Source organism: Sinocyclocheilus grahami, unplaced genomic scaffold (genome assembly GCF_001515645.1).
Source record: "Sinocyclocheilus grahami isolate Dianchi unplaced genomic scaffold, SAMN03320097.WGS_v1.1 scaffold367.1, whole genome shotgun sequence".
In the NCBI taxonomy this organism is placed as follows: domain Eukaryota; kingdom Metazoa; phylum Chordata; class Actinopteri; order Cypriniformes; family Cyprinidae; genus Sinocyclocheilus; species Sinocyclocheilus grahami.
Window position 1 is genome coordinate 1177834 of NW_015505546.1, and position 16560 is coordinate 1194393.

At 35.5% G+C, this 16560-nt stretch overlaps 1 protein-coding gene across 1 annotated transcript in view; it reads left to right on the forward strand.

The window, feature by feature from the left end:
- Positions 1-16560, forward strand: part of LOC107549261 (endochitinase A-like) — a 36970-nt gene that overhangs the window by 19972 nt on the left and 438 nt on the right. The window contains exons 2-8 of the mRNA XM_016230272.1: positions 2012-2036; positions 2582-2638; positions 7018-7074; positions 11429-11485; positions 13239-13295; positions 13614-13652; positions 13919-14173. Coding sequence (XP_016085758.1) covers positions 2012-2036; positions 2582-2638; positions 7018-7074; positions 11429-11485; positions 13239-13295; positions 13614-13652; positions 13919-14173 — 547 coding nt within the window. The remainder of the gene's footprint in view (positions 1-2011; positions 2037-2581; positions 2639-7017; positions 7075-11428; positions 11486-13238; positions 13296-13613; positions 13653-13918; positions 14174-16560) is intronic.

Below are 16560 nucleotides of genomic sequence, written 5' to 3' on the forward strand. Positions count from 1 at the left end.
TATTTTAAAATATCAATATGACAGGGTGGACCAGCACATAACGGGGTGGACATAAAGCAGAACACACAAAGCATGAGAAAATATGACAATGAAACATTTATTCAACTTTGAAAAAAATTATATAATAATAATAAATCATATAATTACATTCTCAATCACATTGATATGCCCCCCCACCCTATCAAGTCTAAGTGGCCGATAGGGTGGACATTTTGAGCTTCAATTAGCATATTAGCTTACATATTAGCTTGCCACGTTAAGCTTTGGCAAAGCAAGTAAGCAAACTCATATGAAGGAAATTTGTCAATTGAAAAGTCAACAACTTACTCAACTCAGCCGTTGAAATTCCCGCCACTGAAGAGACAAAACAAATCTGTTGTCCTGATGTCACTAAAGTGGATGACCTTTTCTTAAAGGGGCGGATTCCCCAATACGACAGGGTGGACAACCATTCAAGAGACATGGACAAACTCTTCTTTTTTATTAAATAAAAATTAAATTTTTATTACCAAATGATCAATACACTCAAATTGAGTCATCTCTTATTTAACAAAATATTAATAGGAGAACAAAAGTTTAAAATTTTAGGATTTGACTATATTCTACTCTCATTTAGATTTAATGAGCAGTGCATGAGACATAGCAAAATAGCATCCTCTTACACAAAACTAAACAAAATCTAGAAAATGTATCGAAAGAGCAGTGGCGGCTCGTGGGTTTTAAAATAGAGGAGGCACAGTAATTGTATTGGTCTGGGATCCCTGTCGATTATTGTTATTACAATTTGCTTAATCACTTTAAAATTGCTTTTTGGTTGCTTTTAGTCAGAAAACGTAAAGAAAACGACATACATACAGCAAGATAATATAATTTCACTTACCTGGCCTATCACTTGAAGCAAACATCCATCCCTTCTTAAAAGTCTGTGTTAAAAGAGAGCTGCCTGTTGCGCCATTTAATTAAGCCGACTGCTGTAGCCTATATCCAGCTTAGGCTGTTTTCCCTAAATTCGTGTACTGTTTGAATGACAGTTTGGTAAATCTGTTGGTGATCAAATATTCAATATCGCTACTCATCATAAGTACTTGGTACATTATCAGCGCAGCGGCAGACGTTCAAACTAATATCACATAATTTTACGTCTTTTTGATGATTGGTTGCCAGGGTTCTTTTCGCAACACTCCTCAGTGCTGAAAGTGAACACTCGATGGTGATTGGCACATTTTTTTACCAACGGAGGCACGAGAGCTCGCCTCTCCCCCGGCCTCCCCCTACCCTTCTCTATCATTAGCGGTTGCCCTGCCTTCCCCGACGAGCCGCCACTGCTAAAGAGCCAAGTAATGCTTTTTTATGAATATAAAAACTTAGCCTAATATAACACACCCTTTCTTAGTCATTTGTTATCATGGCAAATTAGTTATTTATGTACAGGACATCAAAAGACACCCTAATGGCTGTGTAAATTATTTTAGAAATGAAAAGCCGCAGCAAAAAGTTTCTCTTTTCTCAGCACCGTTGAAGATTGACCAATCACAATAAGATGAGTAACAAGTTTGACCAATCACAATATTTTGTATAAAAATGGACCAATCAGAGTTTCTGTACGGTACATAAATACTTCGGAGTGAATGTGTGAAAGTGTTTCTGAAGCTCACGGAGCGGATTTTACAGATAAATAAGAGGCCTTTAAAACTGGTCGTGTGGTTTTCATATGCTGAGCCTTCTTTTGTCGTTAATGGGTTTATGTATTGTGCAAATTAGTACGTTACTAATTCATAACATCGTGTTGATTAATTCAGGAGTAAATGACCTCACAAAATGGCGGTATCTAGAAAAATATGCTTGACGTTGCTCCTCATTGGTCACTAACGTCTGGATTTAAGTGCAATTTAAGTCTGAAGTCGACAGTTAATGAATTAAAGTCCAGGTTTAAGTCGTTTTTTTTGTGACGTAGACTTTCATTACTTGAGTTTTCATCTCTATTAATTATGCACTTCACTTCTCTCTGCAGGGGTTGAATGCGCAGACTGTTACAGGTCAGTACTAACATTTACAGTCACAGTATCAAACATCAGAGTCCCACCAGTTAATATGTTTATTTCCTGTTACTGTAATACAATATGTAATGCTGTTTACACTTAATGTCATACATTCTTCAATTAATAATTTCAATACATCATTTCATTACATTCAGACATTTTCTTTTAAGCATGTCAATGAATATTACTTAAATTATAATTTTATTTCTTCATAAATCGAAATGTCCCAGCAGCCCCAGCCACAACAAGCGCTCTTTCAACTGAGTCTCAAACAAGTTTTTTTCATGGACGATTAAGTAAATGTGGTAATACGAAAATTATATTGATAATGTGGTATATTGTAATAATAACTGTGCTTATTTCATGTCAAATTCCAAGTATCAAACATGAGCATCTAGCCCGGTGTTAAATTTACATTTGGGGATAGGAAATAGTAACAATATTGTATTCATACAGATTACAGCAATTTAATGTATTTTAATAATTCTCACAGTGCAAAAATTTGACTGTATGTGAAAAAAATCTAAATCTAAATATCCCAGCAGCTCCAGCCACTACAAGCTCTCCTTCAACTGAGTCTCAAACATCAGCTCCTTCAAGTGAGTATTTTTACAGTGTTTCCCACAGACTTATGCTCTATGTGTGGCGGGGCTTCCCCCCGTGGGATATATATACCAGTTCACATTTACAGCTCTGCGTGTTTGCTGAGTAAAACCATCAGTCGATTCTCCAAGTAGGTATAACTGCGGACCGGAGAACTCCAAAATGGGGCGTGAACTCATAAAGTGGGCAGAACCTTCAAATTGGGTGGGGTCTCCTCGCGCAAAAACTTTCACCATTGGCTGTTGCTTCAGCCAATTGTTATTGACTTACATTTAAAAATAAAATTTATAAGCTAGTTCATCTAAAATAAAATATGCTATATAAATAAATATTCTCCGTGAGAGCAGAGCCCAAAGCTCGTGGCCAGTGGTGCTCTGACTGGAGTTTGAACCTCTGCTTCATGATGTAAAGGGGTAAAATTTGATTGTATGCAAAAAAAATCTACTTTTTTTTCCTTCGTGCATCAAGCTCCTACCACTACAAGCTCTCCTTCAACTGAATCTATACACAATAGAAAAGTAGTAATACAGTGTGACACATCAGATTATGAATGATCAGCATTATTTGTTAACTCTATGTAACGTATGAACAGTGTGAAACATAAAGTAAGATTACTAGAGCCCGACCGATATGAGTTTTTTGGGGGCCGATGCCGATATTAGGGAGTAAAAAAAGACAGATACCGATATATCGGCTGATATTCTTTGTGTAGGCTATATTATAGTACAGTATAGTCAAAAGTTTGGACACACTTCCTATTCGTGTGTCCAAACTTTTGACTGGTACTGTATATAGAATACAGTATATAGCCTACATAAACAGAATATATATACATAAACACATTTTTTGCAATGATAACTCAAATGTGGTGATCAAACACTTATAATGATGTGACAAACATAGGCCTATGTAATGGAGGCAGGGGATTTAACAATTTAACAATAACCTTTATTATTCAAAGTGAATCTGACATCAGTGCACTTAACAGTAAACTTCACTTCACTTATTATAAATAACTTGAATAACACAAATAGAACAAAATATATATAACTTGAATTAAGAAATTAAACAAGGTAACTGTGTAGGGCAAGCAAGCTACTGCCAAACCAACAGGGGCAGGTTTATGCAGGAAGCACAGCTTTTCCAAATGTAAACATCTAAAATGAATAAATAATAATAATGAATAATATGTATTATGTTATGCATTTTCTGGTAATCCAATGAAAATGCAGGACATTCGTATTTAAATTGTCTTTTTTGCAGTTTAATATTCACAGACACAGTCTATATATATATATAGACCTGTTTTTTATTTATTCATCAAAAATAAGACCAATTCCATGAAATTCCGTGTTATACAGTAAATTCCGTTTTTATGACTGGATTCCGCAATTCCGTCCATGTTTTCTGCATCGCGGAAATCATAGGGCCCTACTAATGTAGCAAACGAATATGATAAGCTCATTGTGAGCCTGTTTTTTATTTATTCATCAAAAATAAGACAAATTCCATTAAATTCTGCCTTATACAGTAAATTCCGTTTTTATGACTGGATTCCACGATTCCGTCCATGTTTTCTGCATCGCGGAAATCATAGGGCCCTACTAATGTAGCAAACGAATATGATAAGCTCATTGTGAGAGTAAAAGACGAGGGCATTGATGTTTATTTACTTAGCATTGAGTCTCTCCAAGTAGGTGACAACGTAGCATTAAATCACCATTCAACAGACACAAGCCACCACCACACTGCCGTCTATTGAACTGCAGAAATATACTAACTTTTCAATCTACTATGTTACTGACTGTACTGACAAACTATGCTGACACCGTGTCTGCGCTGCAACAGAACGCGTCAAAGCTACCGTTGAAAATCATTTTAACTTCTGTCAGCACGTCATAAATAGAACGAGGCATCAGTTTACTGCATCCGGTGTAGACAACATAATGGGAAACTGATTCAAAAATATAATGTGGCTCAACCATTTCAGTGCATTTCTAGCACTCTGACGATTTTGATTTGATAGAGGGAAAGAAGGTACAGTTCTAATTTCAACATTATTTATTTTTCAGACATTGTTCTCTAAATAAAATAAGTATCGGCTGTATACAAAGTGGCCAGCATTTGGTTTTTGACCACTGAAAATGGGTAATATTCAACAATCTGGACATGGATCCTCATTGAGGTCCCCATATCTCTGGGAATTAATGATGTAGGGCCTTGAAAATGAAGATTCCAAAAGGAAAGTTTATTAAGAACTAGTATTTAAAATCATATTGTGATATATTTAATACTTCTTGAGTTATAGGTATGCAAACTTTGGAAATAGAATATTTATGGCACTCAGACAGGTATGTTCAATGCAGTTGTTTTGACAGATGGAAACAAGATACATCTTTATTTTCAACATTATTTGTTCTTCAGACATTCCTCTTTAAAAGAAAAGAAGAAAATCATATTTTTGCAAAGTGGCCCACATTTGGTTTTTGATCACTGAAAATGTGTACAATTTAATGATTTACTCCTGGAGCCATATTGAAATTCTAATATCTCTGGAACCGTACAATATACGGCCTTAAAATGAAGATGCCAAAAGGAAAGTTTGTTAAGACCCAATATCTAAAAGGACATTACGATATCTTGAGTATGATGAGTTACAGGCCTGCAAACTTTGGAGAAAAAAATAAAAAGTGCTGTTTCCCCATTTTATTTAGAATACACCATTGGCACATAATGGAACAAAGTTTGCTAAAGTCAACAGACTTTACTAATAGACCTACCAATCTCTGTAAAAATAATGTAATGATGCTGGCATCTTTCAAAATTAATTTTTACCCCCTTGTAATTTGGATCTGAATATCGGGTTTAAATTGCCATTTTGACCGTCCTCTATAAAATAGTGGATTACTCAGTTAATATTCATCCACACATTTAATATTCTGGCTTTCATCCCTAAACATGTTTATCTTTCTTTATTCATTCATCATTCATTTCATTATTTATTTATAAAGCACATTTAAAAACAACCCAAGGTTGACCAAAGTGCTGTACAGATCAGGAAGCTCAAATAAAAAACAGAATCTATAAGACAACATAAATTAAAAAAAAAAAAAATGGATTAATACATTAAATATAAATATTTAATGTAAATATTAATACATTTCTTTAGAAAAAAATATTAGTAAAATCAAAAATTTGAGCCGGGGACCTTTGGTTGAGTTGACACGGAATGGCCCAGGTGTAATTTTATAAATTTTATTGTTAATGTGGTTTATTGTAATAGTAACTGTGCATATTTCATGTCAAATCCCAGGTATTAAACATCAGCAACTACCTGTTAAATGTATGTTGGGAAACAGAAAATAGTAATAAGACAAAATTGTATTAATATTGCAATTTCATGTATTTTAATAATGCTCCCTAAAATTTGACTGTATGAAAAAAAAAACATATATATATATATATATATATATGGGTCAAAGACGAAAAAAGGTTTAAGCATACAAACAATAAGTGTAATACTGCTTTAAATTGTTGTTGTTTCCCCCCCCCCCAAAAATTAAATATTTTCTGTTTAATTTAATTGCAATTAGTTTTTCTGAGCAAAAAATAAATATCATACATTTTTCCCTGATTTACAGAAGAGACCCACTAAAATGTAATTCAGTGTAACAATCTTGTCAGGAATATTTACAACAAAAATCTATTTATGACATATTAAAAGACTAATTACTTTCACCCCAAATACTAATTAGTTGTAATTTTACATTTTTAAAATTTGCCACTATCCTAGGTTTTGCCCATTTGTCAGTAAGAATTTTCACGTCAGAATAAGCATGTTGTTTGAATTTTTACATAAGTATTGTGTTACACTGAATGACAATGGAACATTATTTCAACCAAATTTTGACTTATTTGAAACCTTAAAAGTAGACTTTTTACTTAAATTGGTAACACTTTACAATAAGGTTCATTAGTTAACTACATTAGTTAACATGAACTAATAATGAACTGCACTTATACAGCGTTTATTAATCTTTGTTAATGTTAATTTCAACATTTACTAATACATTATTAAAATCTTGTTAACATTAGTTAATGCACTGTGAACTAACATGAACATCTGTATTTTTATTAACTAACGTTAGCGTAGATTAGTAAATACAGTAACAAATGTATTGCTCATGGTTAGTTCATGTTAGTTAATATATTAACTAATGTTTAACTAATGAACCTTATTGTAAAGTGTTACCCTTAAATTTAATGCGCATTCTATGAACATAATTTTTTTTTTGTAAATGTCTTTTGATGTGGACATCTTAATGTATTTGATCCATATATATATATATATAATTTTTTTTTCTAAATATCCCGGCAGCTCCAGCAACTACAAGCTCCCCTTCAACTGAGTCTCAAACATCAGCTCCTTCAAGTGAGTATTTTTATTCATGGACAACTGAGTAAATGTGTTCATAGAAAAATTATATCTGTATTTTATTCATTTTTATTGTTAATGTGGTATATTGTAATAATAATGTCTTGGTTACGTATGGTAACCCTCGCTCCCTGATGGAGGGAAGATGTTGTTGTCGAATGTACGACACTAGGGGTCACTCTTCGGAGCCCAAACACCTCTGATATCTTTGAGAAAAGGCCAGTGAAATTGGGTGTGCATAATTTGCATAGCTGGCAATACCCCGGACATCTGGGTATAAATAAGCCAGCGTAGCATCTGCTCTCTCATTCTGTTCTGAGGAGTCAAGAAGCAAGAGGAGTCTCAACCCACTAAGAAGCAGTTCGAATTTGTGGCATAGGGGAAACAATGTCACTGTTCCCTCTATCAGGGAACAAGGGTTGCCATACGTAACCGAGACATTCCCTTTCAGTCGTTCACTTCGACGTAGTGTTGAATGTATGACACTAGGGGTCCCTATACTAAACGCCACAACTGCCGAACTGAGTCCACGGGGGCACAGATGTTTACAGGCTCAGTGTGTCACAACCAAATGCACTTCACCTCCTCGTAACCTTCCAACTCCAAAGACTTAAGACCTTGCTCTCCAAAGATCCAGGGGGAGACATCATAAAGGTAGAGATCCCTTCAGCCGGAGCCTTTTAGTTAGTACTTACCATTAAAAGATTGACTGAAAAGGCTTGGTAAAAACCGTCAGGACATTGGCTATTCTCCCATAGGAAAATTATATCTTTATTTTATTCATTTTTTTCATTAATGTGGAATATTGTAATAATAACTGTGCATATTTCATGTCAAATCCCAAATGTCAAACATCATCATCTACCCATTAAAAATGGCCATGGGAAATAGGAAATGGTGGCTACGTTCACACTGTCAGTTTTAGGGATTGACAACTGCATTAACTTACAGCTGTGAGTCACAAAATATCCTGTTCACACAGCATCTTACAGTAGCATTTTGAATACTATCTGGGTGAACGTGCAATGGTAGTCAAGCCCATATTCCTTAACAGTAACCATAGCGACAATGACCAAAGTAATGTCATAGATGGTGACGTCCTTAAAACTGAAAGCTTTATCACTTTCTGACATGACAAGAGTCCAGTCAAGCCGTGAGTTCTTCCGCAGCGCTTAACGCTAAGGATTGTTTTAGGCCAGTGGTTAAAATTTTTACTTGCCCTGCCAAAATTTTCACTAACCCTGCCACAGAAAAAATTAAATAGTTGCTGTTATCATTGTTTTTGATCTATGTTATCCTGTATTCTCATAAAAAAGCTTATATGACACCAATATTTTAGATACCAATTAAATTGTACAATTCTCAATTTCAATTTCGATACCACAGCAAAAACCACTAACCTGAAAAATATAAAGTTCAAACATTATTAAAGACAATTGAACAGCCAGTAAATAACAAATTAACAAATTACAAATAATGGCACAATTAAATATATAGCACAAAGATAGAAATTAAATTCAAATGAAAGGAAAGCGATAAAACGAGCATTTCGGGGCAAAGCAAAAAAAACATTGTCGAACAACAATATAAAGTGTGGGGAATTGGTTATTCTACAATTAATTGTACTATAAATTATACTACTATTGGAAAACAATGAAAATTGATAAACTGTTCGGCGTGATGACGTTTAATGTCTCCGACAGCGACTCTAGTCCCATTTTGCAACTTGTTAGCAACCGTCTTTTTTAAGAAACGTAACAGTGCAGTTTGTGTGCAAGCAAGGAACATTAGATAGTCTGAAATAAAACAAAAAAATGTCCGGTCGATCGGTGCAACTGTACTCCACTGTATAAATTAAATACAGTTTAATCACTGTTAAAGGTAAAAAGTTACTAGTCAAGATGGGTATTTGGACATACTTTTGTATGTATTTGCCCGTTCAGGCGTGGAAAGAAACTCAATTCAGGGCTGTCTGTGTGCACGCTGTCTACATGAAAAAACAATGCGCGAGTACTGAATGTGATTCTTTCGTGCCTGAATGCTTTTAAATTGCTTGAATTTTTTAATTAACAAGGCTTAAAAACATGCAAATGATAAACTTTCATGACGAGGCTGCAGTGGCCTGATTGGGAAAGTGACAAATCCGTCTACTGACCTGAACGTCTTTCACGCTGACCCCGGGCCATCGGGCAGTCCTTATTGTCGAGCCCTGCTCTGTCTAATCTTCATTAACCGACAGCAGTAATATTTGGGTGGGGAGTGGAGCATTTGAGTCACACGCAAAGCAGAAAACTGACGGGAGTGGCTGTAGTGGAGAAAAACTGACTGGATCAAATTGTACAGGTGACACACAGCTCACTTCTCCGTCACTGTAAGTTACTGAAACCACACATGAAAACACGCAACACATGGTCGACGCGCATTTGTGCCGCAGAGCGACTCGCACTGTATGATGTGACAGATAACTAGTTGTCCAGTCCTGTTCCATTCACACAGCATGTTTTCCGAGACTGCGGTTGTGAGTTCTGAAAATTTACGGGTGTAAGTTCACTTACAGAATGTAATAACTGTACTGTGTGTGAACGTAACCTTATTAAGGACTGAAATACAGAACTGACAACCGTACTCTGCTGCTGTGTGAACGTAATGAGACAAAATTTAATTCATACAGTATACAGCAATTTCATGTATCTTAACAAGTCTCGCAAATTTAACTGTAAGCAACTTCTTTTTTTTTCCTTCTAAATATCCCAGCAGCTCCTGCCACGCCAGTGGTTAAAATTTTTACTTGCCCTGCCAAAATTTTCACTAACCCTGCCACAGAAAAAATTAAATAGTTGCTGTTATCATTGTTTTTGATCTATGTTATCCTGTATTCTCATAAAAAAGCTTATATGACACCAATATTTTAGATACCAATTAAATTGTACAATTCTCAATTTCAATTTCGATACCACAGCAAAAACCACTAACCTGAAAAATATAAAGTTCAAACATTATTAAAGACAATTGAACAGCCAGTAAATAACAAATTAACAAATTACAAATAATGGCACAATTAAATATATAGCACAAAGATAGAAATTAAATTCAAATGAAAGGAAAGCGATAAAACGAGTATCTTCCATCCGAAGACTTGTTGCATTTCGGGGCAAAGCAAAAAAAACATTGTCGAACAACAATATAAAGTGTGGGGAATTGGTTATTCTACAATTAATTGTACTATAAATTATACTACTATTGGAAAACAATGAAAATTGATAAACTGTTCGGCGTGATGACGTTTAATGTCTCCGACAGCGACTCTAGTCCCATTTTGCAACTTGTTAGCAACCGTCTTTTTTAAGAAACGTAACAGTGCAGTTTGTGTGCAAGCAAGGAACATTAGATAGTCTGAAATAAAACAAAAAAATGTCCGGTCGATCGGTGCAACTGTACTCCACTGTATAAATTAAATACAGTTTAATCACTGTTAAAGGTAAAAAGTTACTAGTCAAGATGGGTATTTGGACATACTTTTGTATGTATTTGCCCGTTCAGGCGTGGAAAGAAACTCAATTCAGGGCTGTCTGTGTGCACGCTGTCTACATGAAAAAACAATGCGCGAGTACTGAATGTGATTCTTTCGTGCCTGAATGCTTTTAAATTGCTTGAATTTTTTAATTAACAAGGCTTAAAAACATGCAAATGATAAACTTTCATGACGAGGCTGCAGTGGCCTGATTGGGAAAGTGACAAATCCGTCTACTGACCTGAACGTCTTTCACGCTGACCCCGGGCCATCGGGCAGTCCTTATTGTCGAGCCCTGCTCTGTCTAATCTTCATTAACCGACAGCAGTAATATTTGGGTGGGGAGTGGAGCATTTGAGTCACACGCAAAGCAGAAAACTGACGGGAGTGGCTGTAGTGGAGAAAAACTGACTGGATCAAATTGTACAGGTGACACACAGCTCACTTCTCCGTCACTGTAAGTTACTGAAACCACACATGAAAACACGCAACACATGGTCGACGCGCATTTGTGCCGCAGAGCGACTCGCACTGTATGATGTGACAGATAACTAGTTGTCCAGTCCTGTTCCATTCACACAGCATGTTTTCCGAGACTGCGGTTGTGAGTTCTGAAAATTTACGGGTGTAAGTTCACTTACAGAATGTAATAACCGTACTGTGTGTGAACGTAACCTTATTAAGGACTGAAATACAGAACTGACAACCGTACTCTGCTGCTGTGTGAACGTAATGAGACAAAATTTAATTCATACAGTATACAGCAATTTCATGTATCTTAACAAGTCTCGCAAATTTAACTGTAAGCAACTTCTTTTTTTTTCCTTCTAAATATCCCAGCAGCTCCTGCCACTACAAGCTCTTCTTCAACTGAGTCTCAAACATCAGTTCCTACTAGTGAGTATTTTTATTCATGGACAGCTGAGTAAATGTATTAATAGGAAAATTATATTGGTATTTTATTCATTTTATTTTTAATGTCATATTGTAGGGAAGCCACAATTCTAAAAAAAATATTGAACCATTCGGTATGACGGTTCAATATGCACTTGTGAATTATTTTTTTTTTCTCGGTTGCATTTAAATAGCTTCTGTGCGTTTTATCTCTTTTTTCGAAATTGGCTCTGATTGTGCGCCTGTGAGTCTATGAGGTGAGCTTATGTGATGCCTTAAAACGTGCATTTGAAAAAGCAACACATGCCAAATATCTTCCCTTGTAATGACTTGCAAGGAGAAGTGTTTCTAAGCCTGCTGTCCAACAAAAGAGAACATTATAACATGATTTTACTCTGCAACATCAGTCGAATGTTTGAAATAATTTCCTTTTGTCATGTGGCTTCTTATCACAGAATGAGGCAGAAAGTGTATTCTATACTGTAATAAAGGCTATGTTGATTAGCAATGGATTGCAAATATATTATTATGAAAATACCCAAGATGTCTTGAAAACATCAAATGCATTTTTTTTAAGACTTTAATAATAAAATAAACAAACACAAAATGAAAGTAAAGCGGCAGTCCCTCACGGACGACTGCCGCACACAAAACACAAAATAAAATCCAGGCCTGGTCCTCTCTCATCCTTCACTGTTGTCACTCCTCCTTTTATCCTTCCGGAGCTCCTCCATGGGACTGGAGACCGGTTAGTGGCGCAAGTGTCCCTCATTATCTTTCACTCCACCGGCCTCGCTCCGCTCCCACGGCTCTCGGCCCCGCCCCACTCGTCACACTAGTGTTTGATTAAAAGGATACGTGGGCCCGGAGACGTTTTGCTTGACCCCAAAAACGTTTATTAAGTCTGTAAACGCAAGTCCTAACACATCAATTGTATTATTTGGGGACACAGTCTTTATAGATTGGACAACACAAGTACTTCTATCATTTGAGTGGGTAGAACAAAAGCCATCATCAAAGTTATTTGAGAATTGGCTTACTAGTCATATGGAGCGTAGCGTCCTAGAGATGTTGTCCGACAAGAGTTCCGCTCCGACTCTGCTGGGGTGCAGGCCATCAGCACGAAAAAGCCTAGGACATTCCCAGAAAAGATTCCTATTATAAACAAAGCAGTTTCTGTTATTTAAACCATGACAATAACCATTAATTTAACCATTAATTTAGAGCAAAAAGTCTACTGAACCATTTGTGTTCTCCCCGATACGTAGAAAGAATAATCACAATCAAAACGTTGTGATTTAGACAGTTTGATGTTGGGTATTCATACAATTATGGTGAAAATCAAATTCATTTGTGTGTTCAGGAAGTAAAGAAATTATTATATTACTTAACTAACCAAAGGAGCGAACAATCCTGTGACGTCACACGCTGTGGTATTGTAAGATGTCGGCGCCCATGCTCCAAAAGCTATAACAAAACATCCTTTTTTTTATTTAAATTGGTTACATAAATCTTGTTTGTTACATATTTTTTGATTAAAGTGGAAATCAGATTACTAAATAATGTAAACTTGACTGAATGCTTTGTTTAAACATCAGCAGCTACCATTTATGTTGGGAAGTAGAAAATAGTAATAAAACAAAATTGCATTTATACAGCAATTTCATGTATTGTAGCAACAATTCTCGCAGTATAAAATGTGACTGTATGTAAAAACAAATCTACTTTATTTTCTTGGTACATCTAAATATCCCAGCAGCCCCAGCCACTACAAGCTCTCCTTCAACTGAGTCTGAAACATCAACTCCTTCAAGTGAGTATTTTCATGGACAACTGAGTAAAGTTGTTAATTTGAAAATGGTACCTTTATTTCATTCATTTTTTATTGTTAATGTTGTATATTGTTAGAATAATTGTGCTTTTTTCATTCAAATACCGAATATCAAACCTCAGTGTCTACCAGTTAGAATTAATGTTTGGAAATAGGAAATAGTAATAAGACAAAATTGTATTCATACAGTTTACAGCAATTTTGTGTATTTTAATAACAATTCTTGCAATATAAAATGTGATTGTATCCAAAAAAAAAAGAAAATATTTTTTTTCTTTGTACATCAAAATATTCCTGCAGCCTCTGCAACTACAAGCTCTCAAACATCAGCTACTCCAAGTGAGTATTTTTATCCATGAACAATTGTGTAAATACATTAATAGGAATTCGATAATTCAGTTTATCAGCAATGGTATGTTGTACTGATTTCATTTGGATTCAGCTTTGATGCCATTTCAGGTTTACATGGAGCAGAAAACTGCACAGCTGCATCCAGAACCCTGGACTACCTAGAAACATTATATGAACTTTATGAAATTGTATGATTTCTACAGCTGTTTCAGGTGCAAGAATCACTAATCAGTTTCTTCTCTGTTCTTAAACAGGACCAAATGTGATCGAGAATCTTACAGTAACTGAAATCTCCACATCATTTGTGCTTCTGAAATGGGATAAACAACTCGAAATGGGGTCTTCCTTCAAAGTTCAATGGACTGCTGATGAAACATATGGCAATGTAACAGTCACAGTCACAAATGTAACAGTTGCTGGTCTGACTGCTGGAGTCAATTACACATTTTGCATCACAGTCGTTGTAGCAGATACATCAACAGGACCTGTCTGTATCTCAGCATGGACCAGTATGTAGACTTTCAAAACATTTGTCCTTTGCTTATTTACTCCAACTGCTTGACTTCTACCCACAAACAATTATATATTAAAACATCATAGTAATTTATTAACTGAAACAGTATTTTAAAATATTCATACAATGTTTTATCTGTTTAGTGGTTTGCCACTTGAATGAGCAAATTTCTGAGATTTAGAATCGAAGCCATCTGATATTTTCTCTATTAGTTGGACCATGTATACAGTGGTGGCCAAAATCATTAGAACACTAGTATTTTTACCAGCTAAAAATGGTTTTAAGTCAGTTATTTCTATATTTTGCTGTGTGTCAGTAGTATGAAATATCAGTTTACATTTCCAAACAATCATTTTGCCATTAATTGTAATAATCCAGTGAGATTTTTGTCTGACAACAGCCAGTGCTGCACACAGAGATCTGATCTGATCATCATCCAGTCTGTCTGGAATGATATGAAGAAACAGAACAAACTGAGACAGACTCAATCCAGAAGAACTGTGGCAATGTCTCCAAGATGCTTCAAGAGACCTACCTGCAAAGCTACAGTGCTGTTAAAAGTTTTAGGCACTTGTGTAAAAATGCTGTAGAATGAGGATGCTGTCAAAAATAATGTCATAAAGAGATTTTCTTCATCAATTAACTTCTATTAACAAAAATGAATAAACATTTGGTGACCATCCTTTGCGGGGGTTTTTTTTTGCCTTCGGTGCACTTGCACATACTTTTTCAGGTAGCTTTGTAGGTAGGTTTCTTGAAGCATCTTGGAGACGTTGCCACAGTTCTTCTGGATTGAGTCTGTCTCAGTTTGTTCTGTTTCTTCGTGTCTTTCCAGGCAGACTGGATGATGAGATCATCTTAAGGCTAAAAGTAGCTCATAACTCGCTGATTTAGGAGACAATCTTAAAAATAATGGGCGTGTCCGTCCTAAATTTAGGAGTTCTACATTTTTGCTCTAAGAGTATTTCACAAAGCATTTTAGCACTAAAACTAGCTCCTAAATCTGTGAAACGATAGGTAAATGCTATAACTTCTTTATGAATTACTAATTGTATCAATGTTTTAACATGTTTTAACTCTACTTCTTACCAGCACTTATGATTTCTCCTTCTCTCCCCTCACAGAGCCAGATGTAATCAGTAATTTCACTGTGTCTAAAATCACAACATCATCCATGTTTCTGACATGGGCTGAACCATTTGGAAATAGATCTTTCTTTAAACTTAACTGGACTGACGAGAATTTGGACTTGAACAGAAATGCAATAGAAACTAATAACACTTCCTATCACATCACTGGTCTGACTGCTGGAGTCAGTTACACATTCTGCATCACTGCTGTGGCAGCAGATCAATCAACAGAAGGAGAAACTGTCTGCATCTCAAACTATACCAGTATGTAAAACTATAAAATATCTGTTTTGTGCAACATAGTACATTATCAGAATTATGCCTTTCTGCAACACAGAGTATACCAGAGTATGTAGAATTTTTAAATATCTGTTGTTTTCGTTTTCGTACAAATTCCCATCGAAAACTCCTGTTACACAGTAAATTAGAATAATTGCGTGACTATCAATGAAACCTCCATCAAAATAAATAAAACAGATAATGTAATTTTTTTTAGATCTCAGTATTTACTAAAATGCCATCTAGAATCATTAAATGTTCTGATGGAGTTATTATAAACAATATAATCTTCATTCTTAAAAAAAAAAAAATAATAATAATTGATAGCCAAACTCTCTGTACCAGAATAAAGATGGAAAACATTATTAATAAAAAAAATCACATATTATTAAAGGGGTCATATGATGCTGCTAAAAAGAACATTACTTTGTGTATTTGGTGTAATGCAATATGTTTATGTGGTTTAAGGTTCAAAAAACACATTATTTTCCACATACTGTACATTATTGTGTAGTTTTGCTTTCACAATGAAACGCACGGTGGGCTAGAGTGAGCGGTGATTCGATGAAGGCGCGTCCGGTGGGCTTGCGGCAACCACATGTGACGACCCCCGGCTGTTCTGCTTCTTCCACGGTGTTAAAAATAATCTGTCCAGAGAGGATTAGTTTCATTACTGTATTAAAATGATGACTGCAATTTTTCACAGTATAGAAATGAGAATTGAGCAGGCAGATTTGATTAATTTTCCTGAAAACAATGTCATAGAGCAAGGACAGTCTATTGTTATTAATAGTGATGCCGTTTCTGTGAAAGATTTGCACCTTGTATAATTTAGTACAGGTTCTGGCCAGCATACTTTTTAATCTCCTCTTTTACCACCTTTTTCATTGACTTCTCTCTTCTCTACACAGGACCTAATGTGGTCAGATGCATAGTTAGTAAGCATGCTGACATCATCCATAGCAACGAGGTC